Source organism: Ylistrum balloti, unplaced genomic scaffold (assembly GCF_031769215.1).
Source record: "Ylistrum balloti isolate Yb309-2 unplaced genomic scaffold, AGI_CSIRO_Ybal_v1 Utg369798, whole genome shotgun sequence".
In the NCBI taxonomy this organism is placed as follows: Eukaryota; Metazoa; Mollusca; class Bivalvia; order Pectinida; family Pectinidae; genus Ylistrum; species Ylistrum balloti.
The window spans coordinates 1,073,535-1,096,390 of record NW_026781977.1 but is presented as its reverse complement, the minus strand read 5'-3'; the positions used below and the strand labels follow the sequence as shown (position 1 = coordinate 1,096,390).

The following is a 22,856-nucleotide window of genomic DNA, read 5'->3' as shown; positions in this document are numbered from 1 at the left end:
TGTGTGTGGGTTTATTACCAGAAATAGGCATTAGAATTTGTTAGTGATGTTAGAGGACCTACAACAGATGTGTGTGGGTTTATTACCAGAAATAGGCATTAGAATTTGTGAGTAATGTTAGAGGACCTACAACAGATGTGTGTGGGTTTATTACCAGAAATAGGCATTAGAATTTGTGAGTAATGTTAGAGGACCTACAACAGATGTGTGTGGGTTTATTACCAGAAATAGGCATGCTGTAAGATTCAGTTATTAGTACAATTTTATGGCTGTAGTATAAATCAGAAGCAACATTCACATGTGATGTACTGCTTGTCCAGCCTCATCAACAGAACTCCCGTGAGTAATCTTTGGATAGTTTGCTCAGGTGGTCTTGAATCAATCCAACTTGAACTGGTTTTACAATATTTGCCACTTTTTGCCAAAGATTTTCACATTCCTATGAGAATCATGAATTTGTGCACTTTTTTTTCAGCATTTGACTCTCATTTTTGAAAATTTAAATAGAATTTTAGTTCAACAGTTTCTGAAAGAGCTATAGACATTTTGATTTAGTCTGAAGATCCCTTCCTTTGTTTTTGACTGCTATCTTTAACACTTTCTAATAACCAATTATTGTTAACAGTTTTGAAATATTCATATTTCTTGTTGGTATGGGATATGCTTCTATTGTTTTAACTTACAATACTCTTATTAGTTAAAGCACGCCTAACGGTAAGCAGCCATTGAACAAACTATTTATTATTGGATGCTATTATGCTAACTGTTCCTGTCAAAAGCATCTTGTCACGACTAGTATTATAGTATGTAAGAAATGGAACTAGTGCAAAATTCTGCTTCACCAATTTTCTCCAGTTACTCCAACCCTGAGATTAGAATAGTTTGAAAATTTCTTGGATGTTTTTTGCAGAGATTCTCCTTTCCTTATCTTAAATGATTTTCATTTTGATTGTATTTTCCACGACAGATTCTAACTTTCACGGTTGAGGGAAAATTATATCTATGAATATTTATCTCTAGAATAACACCTGATATCCCATAAACTTGCCATTGATAATACCTGTTCAAACAATCTGTTTTATTGTAGAATTTAGTGATGTTTGTGTTTGTGAAGATTTAATTTAATTACTCTGTCTGTATTTGTCATTCATTCATGTAGTTCTTACAAAGAATGTTCTGTTACGTAAAAATTATGTTGTTGCATTTTCGGTAACCAAGGGTTACAATTTGTTGTATACTCATTGCAAAGCAGATTGAAATCTTTGAGTAGCAAAAATGAGATGTATCACCCATGTATCTGTCTAAAAGACCACTTCAAACAAAATTGTTATATTGTTACCTGTTGTCAGTTTATGGTAATTTGTAAAATAAATATCGAAATAAACAGATTTTTGTTTATTATATTATTTTCATTATATTCAATCAAGGTTTGTCTGAACCTTGTCAGTTCAATTAAGTTGTCTTACTGGTACCTCATCTTTCCCAATTAATTAGTCTGTCTAAACCAAATCTTTACATTCATGTCTGTCTGAACCTCATCTTTACAATCAAGTTTGTCTGAACCTCATCTTTACCAATTAAGTCTGCCTGAATCTCATCTTTTCAATCCAGTCTGCCTAAACCTAATCTTTTCAATCCAGTCTGCCTAAACCTGATCTTTTCAATCCAGTCTGCCTAAACCTGATCTTTTCAATCCAGTCTGCCAGAACCTGATCTTTTCAATCCAGTCTGCCTAAACCTGATCTTTTCAATCCAGTCTGCCTAAACCCTAATCTTTCCAAACCAGTCTGCCTGAACCTCATCTTTTCAATCCAGTCTGCCTGAACCTGATCTTTTCAATCCAGTCTGCCAGAACCTGATCTTTTCAATCCAGTCTGCCTAAACCTGATCTTTTCAATCCAGTCTGCCTAAACCTGATCTTTTCCAATCCAGTCTGCCTAAATCCTAATCTTTCCAAACCAGTCTGCCTGAACCTCATCTTTTCAATCCAGTCTGCCTGAACCTCATCTTTTCAATCCAGTCTGCCAGAACCTCATCTTTTCAATCCAGTCTGCCTAAACCCTAATCTTTCCAAAACAGTCTGCCTGAACCTCATCTTTTCAATCCAGTCTGCCTGAACCTCATCTTTTCAATCCAGTCTGCCAGAACCTGATCTTTTCAATCCAGTCTGCCTAAACCTGATCTTTTCAATCCAGTCTGCCTAAATCCTAATCTTTCCAAACCAGTCTGCCTGAACCTCATCTTTTCAATCCAGTCTGCCTGAACCTCATCTTTTCAATCCAGTCTGCCAGAACCTCATCTTTTCAATCCAGTCTGCCAGAACCTCATCTTTTCAATCCAGTCTACCTGAACCTCATCTTTTCAATCCAGTCTACCTGAACCTCATCTTTTCAATCCAGTCTACCTGAACCTCATCTGTACAATTATTTTTTTCTGAACCTCAGTTCATTGCCCGGAAAAAGAAAGTAGAACAATTTCTTTGAAGCCTAGTTATGATTAGTTTGGTTCTCCTACAGTCCAGCTGACACCAGTCTGGTCAGTACACTCTGTGGACAAATTTATCCTGTCCAATTCCTTATGATGAAATAAAGATGGCTAGGTCTGAAGTATAGAATTACGTATATAATTCACAGCAGATATTCAATAATACACAACTTCATCATGTCAATGACTCCAGAATGATTGAAAACACTATGAATACTACTACAATAAATACACACTTTATTCATCACTTGATGAACTACTGGAAGAGTCACTAGACATGAAGCCAACATCTTCATTTTCTTTATTGTGTCCTTTAATCTCTGCCAAGAAACCTGATGCACCTCCACTTCCTGTCGATAAAGAATGGTGTAACTCTGGTGCTGGTTGCCAAGATGATACAGATGAAGGTGTGCTTGCAGATGTTGGTTCTGTGTAACAAAAGCAGAAAGGGATTAAGTAGTTTTACATTTGTGGTTCTATCATCCCACACATTATAACACCTAAAGCTACAAAATCATAATTATCATTATCAATTTCAAATTTAACATTATGTGACGGTAAAAAAAGAATTTCAAAATCTTTTAATCAACATGTTTTACTTGTTAAATCAAATCTTACCCCCTAATACAGCAGATGTCCGGTTACTGGACATGGGTTCTCCATATGACCCCTGTGACTGTAATTGCTGTCCATTTATGGGCAAGTCCCCACTACATTTCCCGAGGAATCCAAGCCTCATTTCAAAGTCAGTTGGGTAAGGCCTCCTGGGATCACCTTGAAGGAGAAAAAGATCTCTGCTAAGGAAAGCAACTCAATTTTTTTTTTTTTACATACATAGTGCTGCTTAGATAAGCTGTACATACTGTTTTCAGCAAAGAGCTGTAATACTTCACATATATGTTTACATGACAAAAGAATGTGTTGTGTAATACCCAATACTCTCAATAGTATATCTGGAAGATTTATAAGGAGTACATGGTCTGGACAGGGTATCCTATAAATGGGGTCCTTCTTCATAGATTGGGTGATCTTCTTGAAAATAGTTGGGGTCCTTTTCTATTTCTATGCTTCTAAAGACTCTTGGCATGCTCTGGAGGACAAACATTACAATGACAAGGATCATGCATGATTAAGGATGTAAATGAAGTGTAGTATTTTTCTTTATGGTTTATTTTTAACAGTATAATCTTATATGTTTGACTTATGTACATTTTGACAGTGTGAACTAAATGCAGGTTTTATCCATTATCTTTCACCATATGTATTACCTTGATTTTTGGCTACTTATTGTCCATGTGACCCTGCTTGAGTTTCTTACCCTGTAGTTCAAGAGGTATTAATTGTCTCACAGCCATGCCATGTTACACCACTGTGAGGTTTCTTTATGTTGTCTCTCTCTTTACCACCCACGATCCTCTTTATCTCATTGCTAACTGTTTACGTGTAACCTTATGCATGTAATTAAAAAAGTGTGCACTATACTTGGAAATTTACGGTAGGTCAATTTGCCTGACTGCTCTAAAAGCTCCGATAAGATCAGACAAGATTATGTTACAAGAGGGCGATGGCTCTTCACCGTCATCTGTCAATCGATGAACGGATAAACGAACCACAGCATTTGCAGATGATGGTCACACTAATCTGATGAATTCAAATTTTGAACATTCCTTACAGTATAAGAAACTCATATCTGGTATGTTCTGTACATAAAAACAGTTGTGAAATCATGTTACAAAATGACTTGTTGAAGTTTTGACCGGGCTCAAAAAATAACATATCATATCTTTCTTATTATTAACAAATCAACTTTCAAATACTTTTGTCAATGGTGTGAATGAAACTTTAAGTAGTTCTGACTGTTTGTTCAAGATGAGTTGTATTGGAATTTGGACCAAAGCCAAATAAAAAAGATTTACCAATAGTAAAAAATCTCAAGATCACTCTCTTCATGCACGTTTGATATCATTGACACTTCCTAATAATATTTCAGGTCAAATTTGGTTGAAGCCAATCCAGGCAATAAGATTTACTTCCTCTTTTGGAGCCCTGGCTCTAGGGGTCGAATAAACTTTCTGAATTTAAGAAAATATTCTCCATCCTCAATTGTGTTTCAGACCAAATTTTATCGAAATCCATTCAAGCATAAAGGAAATATAGCATTTCGAAGCAATTTATTGACTAAATTCCCTATTTGGGGCCCGCCACAATGTCCCTTGGGGTCAAATCAATTGTCTGAATTTAGGAATTAATTGCCCACTTCTGCTGATATTTCAGACAAAATTTGAATGAACTCCATTGAAGCATTAAAGAATAGTAGGGTTTTGCAGCAAAGTATTGTCTAACTACTCTTTTGGGATTCCATCCCCAGGTTCCTGGCGGTCAACTTGAAGAAATGATCCCCCATCCCAAATGATGTTTCAGGCCAAATTTGGTTGAAATTTGCCCTGGCCTTAAGCAGGAGTAGTGTTTTAAAGGGAAAGTTTACAGCTGATGAACAACGAACGGCTCACGACGAAACATGCTGCACAACTGCAAGAGGACATCTTGACCTTCAGATGACCTAACAAGAAGCCCATAAGCCTTAACGGTCACCTGAGGTCTTCACATCTTTGGACAGTTCAAAAACCTGTCCATCAGTCCCAGCATTGGGGCAGACAAAACAGAACTGAAATATGCATACTTGCAAAGTTTTCATTGTTTCTAAGTTTGAAGGCTTAATTTTCCATTAAACAGAACATTAAACACAGTCGGATGTTGTAATTTAAGATATTTGACCCCTGAGACCCTGTGAATGAAAGTCAAGATCAGTTATTTGAACAAACATCATAGCCCTTATCCCAGCATGCTACTGGCCAAATATGACCCTGAAGCATTTGGTTATTGAAAAGAGTCATTTAAAGATTTCAACACATTTGACCCCTGTGACTTTGAAAATTAATTAATTTCACAAATTTGGTAACTTTTTATCCCAGCATGCTACTGGCCCAATATCATGACCCTGGGTCATTTTATTTCTGAGAAAAAGTTGTTAAAAAGATCTTTTATACATCTGACCCACCTTGGATGAAGGTCAAGGCCATTCATTTGAACAAACTGTGTAGCCTTTCATCCCAGCAGACTGGACCAATAACTTGGCCCTAGGCCTTTTGGTTATGAGAAGGAGTCGAAAATGTAAATTGTTTACAATGCACAACGAATGACACCACGTTTGAGTTGAATTTGCCTGACCGGGTTAACTATAAAAAGAGGGTGAGAGTTTAGTTTTGAGGATGCAGTTTTGTTATGCCTAGGAGCTGCTTTGTTGAATTGTAATGCATTGTAAGAGAGGGATTTCACCCTTTATCACTTAGAGTGATGGTGCGTGTTGTTCATATGAACTGTTACGATTACCCTAAGAGTATGTTGATGATTCTGAATACAGATTGAGAAGTTCAACAACTAAGGATTGGTGTTGAATTGTATTTCTCAATGACCCATACTAACTTTATCTAAACTTGTTATTATGGCGGGTGCCTGGCACTACCTTTCAGGCCACTTAACAAGGGACTAACAAGCAGTATTATGTATTTTTACTCTGTCAGGACGCTACAGAAGCAATAAAGGACCTGTATTCAGAGATATGACAGTTGAGAGGGAAATGAGGTGTACTTAAACAAATCTAATCTGTTCATTAACTTTTTCCACTTACCAGGGGTCCAAGTCGGTGGAGAAGCTACAGCATTACTGGCACTAATCCTGTGTGCAAACTTGATAAGCTCTTCTGAAGCTATTGTCTTACTGTTGGCTTGTCTTATGGCTTCTAACTTCTGTTTGGCTTGATAGATGGCTGTAGACTGTAACAATGTAGAAATAAACAAGATTTTAACTAGGTTAGCAACAAATATGTTTTATATAAAATTCTGTCACCATTAGGAAGAATTATTGTTTTTTCAAAGGAATTGAGTCAAAAAAGATCAAATGCCTTGAAGACTCACCACAATTGGCCATATTTGATAAAACATGGTGTAAAATACCTTTGTTTAAGGTTTACCCAGTATGAATTCAAATCAAGGAAAACATTAAATGCATCTACTCTCAAGACTTCAAGGCTGAAATTATGGGTAACACCAACATAAGAAGTGTGGTAAAAAGGCCAAAGAATACAAGATGTTTGCTTCCTGTTAGATGTTTGAAAATCCTTCAAAATTGTAATAAGATGTAAATGGCATGCACAACAAATTAGGATTGAAAGGGTAATAGGAAACAAAAAATATTCTGTGTTGAGCCTAATTCAAAAGTATACAATACATAAAAGCACACCAATATTGTTTCTGCTTCTTTGAGATTTTTTTGGAGGTTCCTTATATCTGCATCACGTTTGTCCACTTCCGTTTTCAATTCATCAACAGTCTTCTGTATCTCTGCCTGTTCTGCAGCTATCAAATACAAATAACCCATTGTTTTACACATGAAAGGGCAGTTAAAATAGTTCAAATTCAGATGAGAGGCCTGCATGCAAGGTTTTTTTTATTTATATTTAACATTAACCTCTGTTCCTTCCTTGTGAGTTTTTTTTTTTTTTTTTAACTTTATGAAAAATCTTCATTTGACATTTTAATCACATCACTTTTTTATCATTTGCATATCAAATACAGTTAATCCATTGTTTCATACATAAAAGGGCAATCAAAAATAGTTCAGAAAACATTCAGTAAAGTGATTCAAATGATAGGTCTGTGTGCAAGTTATTTTTATTTGACACCAACCTCCTTTCCCCTACCACCCCCACTCTCTGCTTTTTTTTTAATTTTATGAAAAACATTCTTTTGACATTTTAATCACATTATCACCATTGTGAATATCTAGGCATAAATTGCATTCTATAATGTCTTTATTGTTTATGATGTAGCAGGAAACAATTCTAAGTAAGTTACTGTATTTATAGAATAATGAAATCAATCAAATTTATATAATTTGTGAATTTTTACAAACTACAAAACAAATACCTATTTTCAAGTTTTCCTTTATTTCTTTATCTTTCAAGACCAGAAGTTCCATCAATTTTTGTGTCTCTGGTGCATCAGCTCGCTGTTGTTGTTTTGGCGTGCTCATCAGTTCAAAAATTTCCCTGTCAAAATTGGTGAACAAAAATAAAATTTCAAAATCCTGCCAAGAGTAGAAAATTTGTCAGAATGGGACACTTTAATTAATGTTGGATTATCAGTTTAATGTCACTTTAATATTACATGCATTATCTCACTTATATATTGTCAAATCTTGTTATACTCAAATGGCTGACTAAAGGGTTTATGTAATGGTATGGACCTAATCATTTTAACTAGTTGTATACAGCATTAATGTAATCACTGGCATTACCTCATAATAAATGGTATATATATGTGCATACATATAAATAATATAATTTGTTCTCACTGTTTGGATATTACTATATAAAGACATATTACAAACCCGAGTATTTCTGGAAGATTAAGAATGAAAGCTCTAATGGTTAACATTGGTGTTCGTATTTACATCTTTTCTTCTATATCATAAATAGGCACTGTGTACACTTACTTTTCATATAAAAGTCGATAGAATGGCATACCATTATGAACTAAAGGTATTATAATGAGCATCGAACATGTCCAAATTCATATCGCCAAGCAAACAGAATATTTCTCAATGGTAACTATTTATCTTAAATTACATGTGTCAATGGGGTAGATAGTATATAGATATATAGTGGTATCCGACTGATTGTTAATATTTGTTTATGATTTATCATTTGGAAGTTCATGTGGAAGATCAGCATACTTGTACACATGTTACTCTCTGAAAATTAAGAATTATTATTATTATTATTATTACATCATTATGATGACGGTAAAACTTCACCAGTCCTTTTCACTAAATCAGCATCCCTTGAAACTCGGTGTGTTTGCCAGTTATCAACATCTTTACCAAATACACAATGATAAAACCGATATAGAAAATACATGTTTGCTCTTATCAAATAAACCCACTTATTATTTTCTGTCATAATCTTACTTAGATATTATTTCAGTGTCCTCAATAAGCTGCAGAAGCTTCTGTTTTGTGCTGATTGCCGCCATATTTGCTTCATCAAATTTGAGAAACCAATCATGGTTCAGATGATGAAAATGTAAAGGAAGTGAGCACCATTCAACCAATCAATGATAGGCTAACATTCGGCAGTTTACGGGAGGACGGTGTTCCGGAGTAAACACAGAAAATGAACAACAAATTCGATGCGTAAGATATCACTTTAACATCTTTATTTCCAATCGTTGGTGGCATGTGCAGGGTATATTGGTATTTTTCTTCCTCAACAAGACAATACCATGTTATAAGAAAAACGGATCGCAGCCATTTGCGAAGTAACATGTTCAGATCTCGGGAGCGCTTGTCGGCAATCTCTCCGATTCTTGTCGGTTGAGTGACTTTCGGGAACACGTGACGTCACTTCGCGCAAATTGCTTTCCCTTTTGAGGTGAACACTGTCAAATTATTTTCAGGTACACTATTAGTAGCTAATCATTGAACTTATTTATTATTTAATAAAAGCTATAAAAATGTGCACATATTTCAAACATGAAGAAACTTTTATTATGCAAAGATTTACCGGCATGCACAATATTTCGCAATTATTTGTAATAATTAGGTCGGTGTAGCCACGAAATGGATAGCATTGTTATCTAAAGCAAATGTGCACAGACACGTGGTAGGTTAGCAAGTGAGCTTTGACACAAACTTTGGCTAGCGGGCGTACATGTGCCCTTTTTTGTTGCGGAGAACCCAACATATGTTGACGTTAAAATAGAGACGCAGTATATCAAAATCTTTTAAACAAACACCGACAAACATGAAGCCCGAAAATCAGGAAAACAGGTTTGATAAATGTTAATTTTTGCCTTTGAGTAGTATACATTTATATAAAAGGTCAAGGGTTCATTTGTCATAATTATTACGACAGTAGGACCTATTGGTAACATTCTTGTTCCATTTAATCAATTCTATGTTATATAACAAGTAATGATAATATTTTCTGATTTATTTATTGAAGTAAAATTTTTAAAAAAGTATGAAAATGGTATCACAGTTAAAAATTACTTGAAAATGGTTTAAAATAAGTTAACAGATCACATATTTGTAATTAAGTGTCGATGTGTACAAGACCGTAATTGAAAATGTCCATGTTTCAGTTAATTAGCCATCTTTCCCCAACCATTATATTTCCGTCAGGATTTCTCAAGGTAACCCTATAAATTCATGATGTGACTTAATTCCAGTTGGTACCTTGCAAATTTGCAAAAAATTGTTTTCAATTGTAAATTGTAGATACGTCAATAAAAGGACCAAATAATTGATTATCATGTTATGCAGGGTTTTCCATAATTTTGTTAGTAGTAGGCTGTGTAGTGAAAGTAGGAGGCTGGCCTGCCGTGTACGTGTAGTCGTGTACAGAACATTATTATGGAACTGGATTGGTGTAGGCGGCCAAATGATCAAAGTAGTCGGTCAAATTGGCCGGCGGCCGGCTCTTATGGAAAACCCTGTTATGTTATACATCATTTAGTCATTGACTTTTTGTTGATGAACACTCTAGAGTAATAAAATCATAGATAATGTAATGTCGCCAGGAGTAGAGAATCTATCTGGAATGAAAAATATGACACAATTTTGTTTATAAATGTTTACTGCAAATTCTACTCACAAGTTATTAATTTTATGATGTGTTACAAGGTATTTCGGGTTGATGCCATCACCACTTACTGACTGACTCTGATATTTTTACCACCAATATTTATATGTTCCATCTTTAGATTAAAGACAGAAGATAGCGGGGAAGAAGAAAATGAATCTCCCGATCAAAGATATGAAGACAGAGACGACGAACTTTCTCCACGACCCCGACCCACACCAGTAAGTAATGCAATTGATAGTGTATATCTATATAATGAATTGCTGATTTCAGTAAAATTCTGATTTACTGAGTTAGACTTACAAGATGCTGAAATAGAATTGGTTTATGATATTACTGAACAGGAGTAAAGGATATGTAAGGATAAATGTAGATGGTCTTATTACAAGGCATAGGCTTATTGCTGGAGAGATGCAGTGTACAGTAACATCTATCGGAATAATGGGATCTAAAGATTCAATTCATTGTAGCAAAATTTCTTTAAGTTTGATGTACATCAGAAAATTTCCAGATGGTTGAATGGTATTGATATGGTACTCTTTTTGATTTATGAAGAAGAAACTATGAAGAATGGAGAGAAAAAAGTCATGGTTCGAATAACCGTGTTTCTTGTGTTCCTTTTTGAAAATGTTGAGAAATGTCTGAGCTGTATCTGTTACACATTAATATCTGATACAAAGAAAGTAATGGAGCTCATGGTATTGTTTTTCTTGTAGAAGCCTGGACCAGGAGAACATCCATTACAATTCAACTATGCAGTATGGTTCTCACGGAAATCTCCCGGGAAACAGTCATCAGCCACCAGTTATAATCAGAATCTCAAACTTATCACAACTTTTGCTTCTGTAAGCAATTATTACCATTGAAAGCAAACAAAAAACATGGAACTATAGATGCTTATTGGAAATACTCAATTTTGCATGTTCTAATGTTATATGAATGTATAATGGTTATATCCTGCTGCATTGTAGATTATAAAGCAATGTGTTAAATTTCCTTCTTCATCTGTTCTAGCTTGTCATTGTTCTGATTCACTTTTGTAATACATCATCCTCAAGGATGTAGTATAAATATTTGTTTATGTTATGAACTAATCAGAACTTATCCACTGTCAAATTTAAAAAACCCAAAATAGAGACAAACGGTTGAATGTATGAAACTTGAATTTTGAAAAGGTTTCTTTCAATTGCTTAAAATCTAACTGACAGCAAAGTTAAAGATGCCAGCCAGAGAATAATTTGGTGAGTTGTTTGTTAGAGTAATTATACATAATATCATGGTTTTGTTCCAGGTAGAACAATGGTGGAACCATTACAGCCACTTGGTACGACCCAGTGACCTCACTGGACACAGTGACTATCACATATTCAAGGAAGGCATTCGTCCTATGTGGGAGGTTGGTATAGATAGAAAGAAATTATTTGGGACAATTACAGTATCCATAATCATGTATTTTATCCACGGTTTTGGATTGGGGCATTTTTGCTTCATTTTGGGGAGAAAATTGGTGAATTGGGAATTTTAGGTGTAAGTTGTAAATTTTGGGAATTTGGCTTAAATATGAAATAATTTAAGTTGGGAATGGGGCCAATTATCTGCCCTAAAAAATCTTTTAAAAAGGCAGAGAATGCTGATTGGGTTTTTTAATTTTGTTAATTTTGTATATATGACTTTAATATCATGAAAGACACAAAACAAATGGAAGCCAAGATCACAAACTGTTCAGAACAAATGATTTTTCTAGCTTCCTCAAAGTGACCTTGACCAGTGGTACAGAATACTCTATCTGGTGATGATGTATTTTTGTTTAAACTTTTATTTAGTATTGGATAATGATGGTAAAATAAAAGTTTAGTAAGAAGAATCTGGACAAGGAAAGTTTTAATGTGACTGAAAATTTTTTTCAGGACACTGCAAATAACAAGGGTGGAAAATGGATTGTACGGCTGAAGAAAGGCTTGGCATCTCGATGCTGGGAAAATTTAGTACTGGCTATGTTAGGAGAGCAGTTTATGGTTGGTGAGGAGATCTGTGGGGCAGTTATTTCTATTAGATACCAGGCGAGTATTATTACATTTATAACCTGATATTTCTCTAACAAAAATACCAGCGAAACATTCACATTGGGAAAAAAAATTTGTCCACTACCTCTTGTGCTGTGCAAGATGCACATGTTTTAAATTCAATGTATAAGCTACCTCCAGCATCTATCTTGATCTGTAATTTTCCTTCAATACATGGCTTTTTATAATAGTATTTGCTTGATTTGGTTCAAAACTTATCCAGCTTTCTGAGAACCTCTGTGATATTTTTCCAGGAAGATATTTTAGCGTTATGGAATCGTACGGCTAGCGACACTGTAACGACATCAAGGATCCGTGACACTCTGAAACGTGTCCTTAACCTTCCACCCAACACTATCATGGAATACAAAACACATAACGACAGTATGAAGTAAGTATGATAGCATATGCGATCATTTTATTGCCCTGTATGTAAACAGCCTGTGTCATTTTGAGGTGAGGGTCTTTTGTGAATACTGTAAACCACTTGGCTTTTACGAATACTTTATTTCGCAAACTTACCTCTTCAGACATCCATCACAAATACATGATTTCAGGAATGGTGGTCTAGAAATGACTTTAAATTTGTGAATGATGGACTGTTAGATATTGGAAACCAAATCAGTGTGGATGTCATCAACAAGTATTTCTGTACAAATAATTGCACACAATTTTCTCCACTTGCATATTAACATGAAAATCAATCCGACATAAAATACAAGTGATTTATGGTAGTCAGTGTCATTTAGGCGGGTCTACTGTGAACAGCCTGTCATTTTGTGGAGAGGGGCATGTCTCTTGTGTCTCTTGTCATTTTGAAGCAGGGGTTGTCCTGGTAACAGTCAGTAACATTTTGATACAGGATCTTCTTAGAGCAGCCAGTGTCATTTTGAGGTTGAGGTCACCTTGTGGGTAAAGTGCCTTGCCCAAGGACACGACCACATCAGCACAAACCAGTCTGACAAAACTAACAGGCAGCCATCTTTGTTTTTTGACAGTAATAGTTTGTTAGTATAAGATGGATAATTCCACAATTTCCCCTTAATCTGTGCATTGTCCCATTCTGGGATTGATTTGTGGCTGACAGGTGGCTATCTTTCATTTGATAGTATTAGGTTGTTATCACTCCTACTGGAGAAGTACTTTATGTACAATTGTCGATTCCCCGTGGGTCATAGTTTTGCATAGTGCCGTTTTTGGAGTGATTCTAAAACAAAATGGCTAACAGGTGGCCATCTTGAATTTTAACCAATAGTTTGTTATCACTATCTCTGGAGAAGATCAGGAAGGATAATTCTGAAAGTTCATATGTAGGTTTCCCTTGTTGTAATTTGCCCCATTTTTACACTTTCAAAATAAAAAATAGCAGCCAACAGGAGGCCATCTTTGATTTTGATAACGAGAGTTTGTCTTCTTTAGAAGTATTTGATAGATCTTTATCGAGCAGAGGAGAGAATAGAAAAGAACAAATAAAGATTGAATTATTGTGAGAACCAAGATTTCTGTGGGATCTCTTGTCATTTTTCACCCTTGCCTACCCTTTTCGATGCATGATATACATATTAGCTGTTTCAGTTAATTGTGATTTCCAACCAGAAAGCACTTTACAGATAATATGTAGTATAGTATGAATTTTAAGAATACATTTAGCATAGAGTATTTTTGATATATTTCAGTAATTTTTTTTTTTAATTTTTTTTCAGAGACAATTCAAGTTTCAGAAATACAGATATCTTTATGCGGTGACAGGGACACAACTTTCACTGGACTTAACTATTGCTGCCAAATAAGGCAGAGTGAAATGCTGTTGTGGCCTCTGTTATTATGATAATAATGACTGGAATATGAAACAGACATTATCAAAGTCACAAACAAGCCAGCTAAATGCATTATGTCTATACATTTCCTGCCGGTATTTCATCTTCAGGAGGACTGTAGTGATGATGCAGCATAATTTGTCCCACATTCGTAAAAGTGGAACGCTACTGACTTTGTAATAAACATGGTGCAACGTGTCTGTGAATGTTGATGCAGAGTAATCGTGTGTCATGAATATCAGTATTTACTGAGGGAGAGAGATCAATCTGTATTTCAGTATTTACACAGAGAGAGTGTATCTGTATTTCAAAATTTACAGAGAGAGTATGCCTGTTTTGCAATCTGTGCTATCAAACTCATTATTTTAGATCTGAATTTTCTTTTAGTAGATCTATAGCCTATTTTCTTTTCAATTATTTACTTAACAAAACTATTGGTGTCCTTCTTGTTGAACTAGTTAATGTTCTAAATTCCAAAGAAATCTACACTCTATATGTTTCAGTGTGGGAGGTATTAGGAAAATTCCTAATTTTCAATTTTCAGGTACTGCATAATTATCTCCTTGTTTCTTGATGAATGTGGAAGTCTTTGAACTCCCTTTGTAGGAATCTGTTTACTCCCTTTGGCCCACAGTTTAAGACATTTCAGTATATTCAGGTAACTCAGAATTATAACAAGCAGAGCACTTCCATCAAGGACAAGTCCTCTGATAGATTCAAGATAAGTGTGTAATGTTTTAAAACCTTGCAGACTTCTCCCTTAGATCCTCAGGGAAATTGCAGTTGTCAATCAGGCAGTGTTGGGGGAGGGGATAGGTTTCCTCTGGATTTTCTGGTTTTAATTGATTGAAAGAATGAAACTCCAGATTCAGAAACCTTAATTTTAGTTAAGTTTTTAAGTGTATTCCATATCAGAATAATAGACCATCAAAACATTGTTGTGAAGTGTCCTCATTAATAAGTTCAGATGTTTGGACATTTCCAGAAGTATACAGTAATTATATTAGAAACTCCAACCAAGTTGGAAGGTAAGCAGGCTGTTTCATCCTTGAGAAAATCCTCATTTTAGATCTGCAGAATTGAGGCATATACACTTATGAACTTCTTTTATCATTAAAAAAAACAGAGCTTTTATTCTAAAGTGAATTGTTTCCTAGTCTGATACATGGGTCTAAATTTATGTCACATAAATCCTATCATTTTATGACCGTCATTCACTTTTCAAACACCTCATAGGTTTGAAGATATTGCAATATTACAATGAAACGGGCACAATCTGTTCAAGCGACGTTTGTCATCATATAAGAAAACAATTATTGACCTATTTACAGGTGAATAGAGAAAATATTAACTCTCCTATTCACCGGAGACTTGGGAAATACATGTATCAACTTCCAGGGTAAATAAATCCTTGTATTCAACTGAAAACAGGTCAGTAATTGTCCATTGTTGATGATTGACCGAGTACTGCCAAAACATTTTAGTAGGGAGACCGTTTTATGACAGGACAATGATTCATGTTTATTTTTTGGCATTTCCAATAAAACTGTAAAAAGAGATAGGTTTGGCTTATTGCTAGAAAAATATGGTATTGGATCACTTAATCAATTACATTGTATCATTATTCATGAATGGTTTTCTGGCAGACATGAGTTAAAGTTGAACATGATAAATGAGTCTGTGTTGTACAAATTTTTAAGATTTAAACTGATTTTCTTGATGTAGTAATATCTATCTCACTGTTTAATCAGTGGGTAATTTGTCACTGGTCAGATAATTGTGCATATCTTGAACCTAGAGATCAAAAATCATATCAACTGTGTTTGTTTTGGACACAAGGTCTAACACTAAGACTGCATTTGTGTAACCGAGTTGAAACGGTGCAGGTGGCTTGGAATTGTTCCACTTTACACAAACACACTTGTACTGGATGTTGGACTTGATATATGTAAAGTTCAAAATGCACAGTTTCGGAATTTCCTGTCGAGCATAAATCAATTAACTAGTATTAAGATACCAGCCTCGGCACTCTAACAGTCTTTGTAATTATGTTGTATCAGATTCTTGTTGAATTTCAGGACAGTGCCTGGTTGTTGTGATGAAACTTAAGTTGGTCACAATCTGCAGTGTTATTTTTTTCTGACAAATTGTTTACAAGTGTTGCAGCACAGTCTGATATGAATGTTGTTGAAAGTGAATGGTTTATTCAAAATAAATTACATAAAATACATGATTTTAACCTGCATATGTTATTTTTTGCAAGACTGAATACTCGTGCTTTTGGAAAATTTCCACCTCCATATTACAGCATATCCCAGATCCTGTAGAGTACATGTAATTAAAATGTCCTGTCCCTGCTAGGGCACTAATAAGCAACCTTGCACGACAGACTCTCTACCACTTTACAAAAGAGTTTCCAACTAGCTGAGATCAGTAAGATGACATGTACTCTCTCTGGACTTCAACAAGAACAATTATTTTTATAAAATTCTGCCATTTTACAAAATATTTGAAGAAAGATAAGACAAAGAACATAGACTTTTTTTCAACATATTTATTTTCGTTCTGTTCCACACAGAGCAATGAATTGTAAACACTCTGCTCCAATCAAATCAATTGTTACTGACCAATACAAGCATTCCCCAATATTTATGTAATGAGCATTTTCATTGGTAGATCAGCACTACAAAAATGGCACAATTAACCTTTTGCAGCAAGACTTAAGTATGCAACCAAGAACCGGACAAAGGTGGATATAATGATAGGTATAGTAATAATAATTTCAACATATTTAGCACGAGCTAGGATCGCCATGACCAAAGTTTGTGACAAAAATACATTCAATAGTTATTTCCCTTTGTGAAGTCTCTGTACAATGAACATTGTATGATGAAGGTGCTTTGTTTAATGAAATATTGAATCAATACTGAATAAAAATGAACTATGATGATTTTACAAAAGAACACCTGGTAAATATATATATATATATATATGAACGATCACGTTGTTCACACAACCATTACATACATATTTGTAAACTGGATGACTGATAAAATAAAGCGTAACAAAAGCTGCGAATAGCAACTGTAAGCAAAATCTGTTCTAAAACTCTGATTTTATGATTGAACATGCATTGATTATTCAGTGAAGGAATGTAGTCTACTCTCTATTGAAATACAAATATTTGTGGCATCGAGAATATCTATCAATTCTGTCATCTGGTCTGTTAATCAAACAGTAAAATAATATATGAAATTTTTATTAACATACTGTGGAATAGTTGTAACGTCTCTATACCGTGCAAATTTTTTTATATATATATGGTAGGTCTTTCCCTGTATCAATCAGTGACACAAGAGCTGAGATTAATTTATATGCAAACAAATATTTTTAAATCAACAGATCAACAGTTCTGCATTATCTGTGCAAATTGTAAAGAAAGTCAAAAGTTTATAAACTAAGTTAATTTCTCGATGAATTACTGCATATTTGTGGTAACAAAACTGTATTTTAGTCTTGTTCTGGAGATAGCCCTGATACAGCATGTATCTCTAAGAAAATAGTTTTGGTGCAATTTTGTTTAATAAAGCAGTGAATAAGAAAACAATTCTGCATTACATGCACACATTTAAGAATATTTTTCAAAATTCTAGTAGCCAAAAAGTATTCTCATCCAGTGTGAAATAAAAATTTTCACTAATTGTAAAAGAAAATCCAGGCCATGGTTTTGGTACCAAAACTAGTGAAACTTCCCTGATGGAAGGCTTGTTGTGCAGTCATGTGTCAGAATATAGAGGTAAATTCAAATGAACACCAAAGCAGAAAGAAATGCAACATGAGTTTGCGAGTGCATGGAACTGTCACAAATTCAAATGCACTGATGATTATTTCTTAGAATCAGAAATTGTGTAAAAAAAAAAAAATAGCAGAAAAACCAACTCTGAACAGCAGACATATCTAAGAATTCATTTCATTCACTACTTTCTGCTAAAATATTTACATAGATAATCTGTATGTACACAGAAAAATATATCTATCTTGATCAATTCAAATAGCTTCCAACATTGTTAACACTTAATCAGGTTTTTTCCCCTTAAATACAAGTCTGTGACGTGACAATGTAGATTATAGTACATGAACGAGGTGATTATAAGGATTTTATCATAAATTATAAAGATTATACTTCATATATATATACAATCATTTGTGAATATTTATGGGGCAGCACAGTAGCACATGATACTCAATGAAAACCCTAGATATGATCAACTTCTCCATTATAAATGGTATTAATATAGTAAACACTGAAATGCATAAATCAAAGATCGTGAAAAAAAATGTTTTAGTGAATGAAAAGTATCAATCAGAGAACTTTTTATTGCTGATTAAGAATGCATATATTGAATTTTATATAAAACTGTCATGTTGTAAAATTATAAATACAAAATACAGTGATGTCAATCTTCTGTATTCTTCATGTTTCAAACAACAAAATGTGATTAAACTGCAGTTACTTTTTCAGAGCATTTATCTTAAAGCTTAAATATACGGAAACATGCCTTAGACTTTAATAAACAGTCAAAGTTTAATTGTCCAAAATAAAAAGAGACTCTGAAACATCTCTGTAAATATATATATATAAAAACACATCTGTATCAAATAGGACTCTAGCACCTTCAACACTCACAAATGTTAAGACCACAGGAAATTTTTTATTTTTTGAAGAATAAAATTAATTTGTTTACTTTTGAAGAATTATTTCCAGGGGTCGAGCTTTAAAGGTCTGCCAATTTAGTCAGAGCATTTTTAACCATGTGTGTGTACCTCTGATTACTAATCAATTGATTGCAGTCAATATCTAAGTTCCGTGTAAACGGTCAGACATCAACCATCAACAAGGAAACTTCGAGCATTTTTGTGTCGCAGTATATTGCAATTCATTAACAGATATTGTTGTCTCATGTCACGTGCAATAATTATCACTTTCCTATGAATTTCTTAAATCTTTCATCAACCAAGTCAATAAGATTGAAGTGTTGGCTTAGTATTTTCCATTACCTTTTATCTTAGATATTGTAGACAGTTGGAATGTAATCTCTTAAGTTAGTCTTTCATTACAAGTTCATCTGTATGAGAAACTTTAAACAAACTCATTTAGAAACATCTTTTTGTTTGATATTATGTTGAATTTATCATTAAAAATACATGTACCATTTTCATATTCGTAAAACTGAAGAAGAAAAAAAAAGAGAAGGAAAATGGTTTCATGAGCATATCCGTATGTTAATTAGTTACTTCTGGTGCATTTAAAAAAAAAATTCTGATGAAAGACTATCAATCTTGTTTACAAGTCTGTATATTATTTACAGCGACTGTAACTAGTGCTTTTGAACCACCAACAAAACATATATAAGGGGTCATTCATTGTACTTTCTGAAACACTTTCCTACATTTCTTTGTGGGATATTAACCAACTTTGAAATCAAATGCTTCATTTAAAATGTAGAATGCAGATTTCTCAAGGAAAAAATAGGAGAAACATTCGGGAACATTATTAACGACCATTCAAGAAAATGTTCATTAAAACTTGGGGCGGTATGTGGAGAGTTCTTATATGATCATACAGTTATTATGGTAAATTTGATCCCAAATTGAGGCAAACCCGTTAAAAATTAATTAATTTACACTATTAATTGTACACCTTGTCAAAATGAAGAATAACATAGGAATTAAGAAAATTAAAAAATAAAAAAGATTGGGTGGGTTTCACGTTCATATTTACATTTGTACAAAAAAATATATAACTACAATTTTAACATACATGAACAGATACAGGAACACTGTCCATAATGGCAAATGGTCCTAGGCTCATCAACTGGGGCAAAACTAGCTTTATAGGTCTAGTACAAAGGCTGTGGAGCCACTACATCTCCAACAGGAGGACTTAATTCAATACAAAAATTTCTGTACATCTAGCAAAGATGCCAATTTCATAACTTCACCAGGCTCTGTTGGTAGCATGTTTGAACCAATTAGAACCAATTATAGTGTAGTAATGTCTGTAAACCCAATGTATGTGAAAATCTGATGTAAGTAGTGAAATCAACAGATCTGAGGATACCACTATTCATGAACACATTCGGATGGATTTAATTTCAACAAAGTAATGAAAAAAAAACAAAAACACTGGCAGCAAAGTTAACAACGTTTAGCACGGAGACAGATATCAAATCCTCCATTTCATTACTTATTAAACGAGACTGGACGTTAAAATTAAACACTAAAAAATCTTCAGTGTGTGCAATAAAATTATTCACCTCACATATTCTAATGGTATTTCATTCAGACTTATTGCATCAAATTCATGTAAGTTTTCTTGTTTCCATAAAAAGTGAGAAAAATATTTTTCTGAACTTCATTTCATGTATTCAAATAATTCATACCACCGATGTTTTGTAAAAATTTGAAGAATATGACAACAATAAATACCAGGTTTTTTCCTTTTATAATTGAATAAATATATTGATTAATATAAGATAATTTGTCATGAAATACTAACCAATTTGAATTACCCAATTCTGCAATAAGGCATACAGGAATTAATTTAGACCAAATGGACCAACCATGTTAATGAAGACTCACAACTACATATTGATCTACAACAAACTATGATATTTAGGTACAACAGAATTCATGAAGAAACAACATTCGGAAAATTTGAAAGAAATGAAAAATAACACACTGGCTTTGACCTTTTGCTATTTTTAAACCTAATTATAAAGGTCATTTTGTTGCAATAAAACAGTCTCAAATGGATTGGCTCAAGAGCGAAATAGGAATTCTAAAATTGTGAAACAAAACCATATCAATCTGATTGTAAACAGGTCATTCGATAAGTATGTCATATATTTTAAAATAAAAGTGTATGAATGGTAAAAAATTGCCCAGTCGGCTTCACAAAGCCAGCAGAGGTATATGTTAGGTACCTTATACATGTAAAAACACTTAATCTACAATACCCAGTATAACCCTGTATCATGTGAAGTTAAAGACCATCTTATACAAAACATGATGCCTTTCATTTGACCTTACTATTATGGATCTGAAGTGTAAAACTGAAGTGTCAATGCTACAATATGTACGAGATTCACATTCGTCATGTCGCTGGGTCAAACAAGTGCAATAAAAACCAACATGAAAATTCTTTAAAAAAAAAAAAAAAAATATTAGATTTGAAAATAGTTTGCATAATACCTTCTGATAAGAAGAAATCAATCACTTTCAAGATTTTTGACAAAATATTTACAGGTTTTTCACAAGATCAGACCAAAGGTATGTTATGGCAACATAGATGAAATTATATTTAGTGAAATGGGTAAATGATATACAGTTATTATGAATATCCAAACCCTGGGGTACAATATAACAAGAGTTTGTCTGAACACAAGTTTTACTCCACTGATATACTCAGAAGTATAACAAACTTAAAGCATTGTCATTAAGAGATTAATCCATTGCACTTTGAAATCTGTTTGTGTAGTTTAACTGCCTTCATGCCATGAACAATCATCACTTTTCAGTTAAGATCTGAAGAAGTCCTGCACACGTAACCATTTCCAGTGGTCTCTAAAGTTTTTTAAAAGATCATCTGCCTGTGTAGTCAGTCTTTGTTTGCTCTGAAACCTCTGACATTTTTAGAATATGTAGCACAAGATGAAAATGCCCTGTTTTTGCTCAAAACACTGTTTACTCCTCACAAGGCTGTATCTTCAGGTCATGAGGACTGTGCGTCATGTAAAAAAGTGTTCAAAAAGTCAAATGAAGGTCGCGAAGGAGGGTTTGCATTCCAACACTGTAATATGACATCATACACCGCAGGAGGGCATGCTTCAGGACGAGGTATTCGATAGCCATGCTGCACATTGTCAAAGGCTTCTTTACTTCCCAAACCTGTGGAAAGAACATATTGGATATGTGTCATTAAACATTTTGGTCTTTTATTGGTTTTCAAATCTTCAGTAAGAATTTTTCTGGAAGGTAAACAAGAAATTTTGAAACATCTATCTTTTCTCATGTGTTGTCTCACAATACAGAACTTCTTTTTTTAACATTGCAACAGCCTGCAAAACATTTTCTTTTCTTAATTTGTAAGCCACCAGGTTTTATTAAAAAAAAAATGTCCTTGAGTTACCTCCCTTAGCCTATAGCAGCGTGCCATTGAAATGTAAATTTATCAACCTATTTTTCTTTCTTTTAAAGGTGTCAACATGACTCACCAAGTCATTCAACAAGTCCAAACAATGAGTTTGAAAAAATATCTCAATATTGTTTTAGTACTGACTAGGAAACGATAAGCATAGCTATCAGTTGGGTAGCCTATACCTTGAAACACAGGATTATGCTTATGATTGCTGAGTACCTACTTCCAGTTGTCCTATTCTTGTTCGAACCCATTTTACTGTTGTTAGAAATGGGGCAATGCCACAATTGGGCGGGTTGCGGCATCAGTGCAATGTCATATGGTATTTATAAGACAGTTAAGGGTGTTTCATTTGCTGAGTATGTAGAATATTTGTTATAAGAGAGAAAGTTTGATTGTATTTTATGAATTGGTACTGAAGACGGGCATTTAAAGAAAGAAGTTGCAGCCATTTTTGATTTGGAGATGTTCAAAAAATAGACAATGGACATCTACAGCTCAAGGTGATTTATATGTGGAATTTCGGAAAGATTCTTGTTGTAGTTTCTAAGAAACTGTGATAACAAGAAAAGTTTCAGAAAATGACTAAG

General features: G+C 34.0%; 3 protein-coding genes across 7 annotated transcripts in view; 1 reads left to right on the top strand and 2 right to left on the bottom strand.

The window, feature by feature from the left end:
- Positions 1-2,704: 2,704 nt before the first annotated feature.
- On the bottom strand, positions 2,705-8,586 carry LOC132544435 (mediator of RNA polymerase II transcription subunit 4-like). The gene is made up of 6 exons (XM_060208033.1): positions 8,512-8,586; positions 7,470-7,591; positions 6,784-6,899; positions 6,173-6,317; positions 3,103-3,258; positions 2,705-2,912 (listed from the first exon to the last, which is right to left on the bottom strand). The coding sequence occupies exons 1-6, from the start codon at positions 8,574-8,576 to the stop codon at positions 2,722-2,724; spliced, it is 795 nt and encodes a 264-aa protein (XP_060064016.1). The 5' UTR covers positions 8,577-8,586; the 3' UTR covers positions 2,705-2,721.
- Positions 8,587-8,666: 80 nt separating this feature from the next.
- LOC132544418 (eukaryotic translation initiation factor 4E type 2-like) lies at positions 8,667-16,299 on the top strand. 2 transcript variants are annotated; one of them, XM_060208010.1, is made up of 7 exons: positions 8,667-8,736; positions 10,308-10,407; positions 10,903-11,031; positions 11,478-11,582; positions 12,094-12,246; positions 12,504-12,640; positions 13,953-16,299. In XM_060208010.1, exons 1-7 carry the CDS (start codon positions 8,717-8,719, stop codon positions 13,993-13,995), a joined length of 687 nt encoding a protein of 228 aa, XP_060063993.1. In that variant the 5' UTR covers positions 8,667-8,716; the 3' UTR covers positions 13,996-16,299. The 2 variants fall into 2 exon arrangements, with proteins under 2 accessions (XP_060063993.1, XP_060063992.1); XM_060208009.1 differs by lacking the exon at positions 8,667-8,736 and adding an exon at positions 9,230-9,372.
- Positions 16,300-16,602: 303 nt separating this feature from the next.
- The window catches only part of LOC132544425 (tyrosine-protein kinase SRK2-like), a 108,600-nt gene continuing 102,346 nt past the window's right edge, over positions 16,603-22,856 (bottom strand). For all 4 annotated transcript variants that reach the window (XM_060208019.1, XM_060208020.1, XM_060208021.1 and 1 more), the window contains one exon: positions 16,603-22,016. In XM_060208019.1, coding sequence (XP_060064002.1) covers positions 21,841-22,016 — 176 coding nt within the window. In that variant the 3' untranslated portion in view covers positions 16,603-21,840. The remainder of the gene's footprint in view (positions 22,017-22,856) is intronic.

Excerpts from the sequence above, each read along its gene's own strand:
- LOC132544435 (XM_060208033.1), bottom strand. The coding sequence starts at position 8,576 with ATGGCGGCAATCAGCACAAAACAGAAGCTTCTGCAGCTTATTGAGGAC. Across the intron at positions 7,592-8,511 it reads GACACTGAAATAATATCTAA|GGAAATTTTTGAACTGATGA; the intron begins GTAAGATTATGA and ends CAATTTTGACAG. Across the intron at positions 6,900-7,469 it reads AAAGGAAAACTTGAAAATAG|CTGCAGAACAGGCAGAGATA; the intron begins GTATTTGTTTTG and ends TGTATTTGATAG.
- LOC132544418 (XM_060208009.1), top strand. The coding sequence starts at position 9,347 with ATGAAGCCCGAAAATCAGGAAAACAG. Across the intron at positions 9,373-10,307 it reads CCCGAAAATCAGGAAAACAG|ATTAAAGACAGAAGATAGCG; the intron begins GTTTGATAAATG and ends TTCCATCTTTAG. Across the intron at positions 11,032-11,477 it reads TTATCACAACTTTTGCTTCT|GTAGAACAATGGTGGAACCA; the intron begins GTAAGCAATTAT and ends GTTTTGTTCCAG.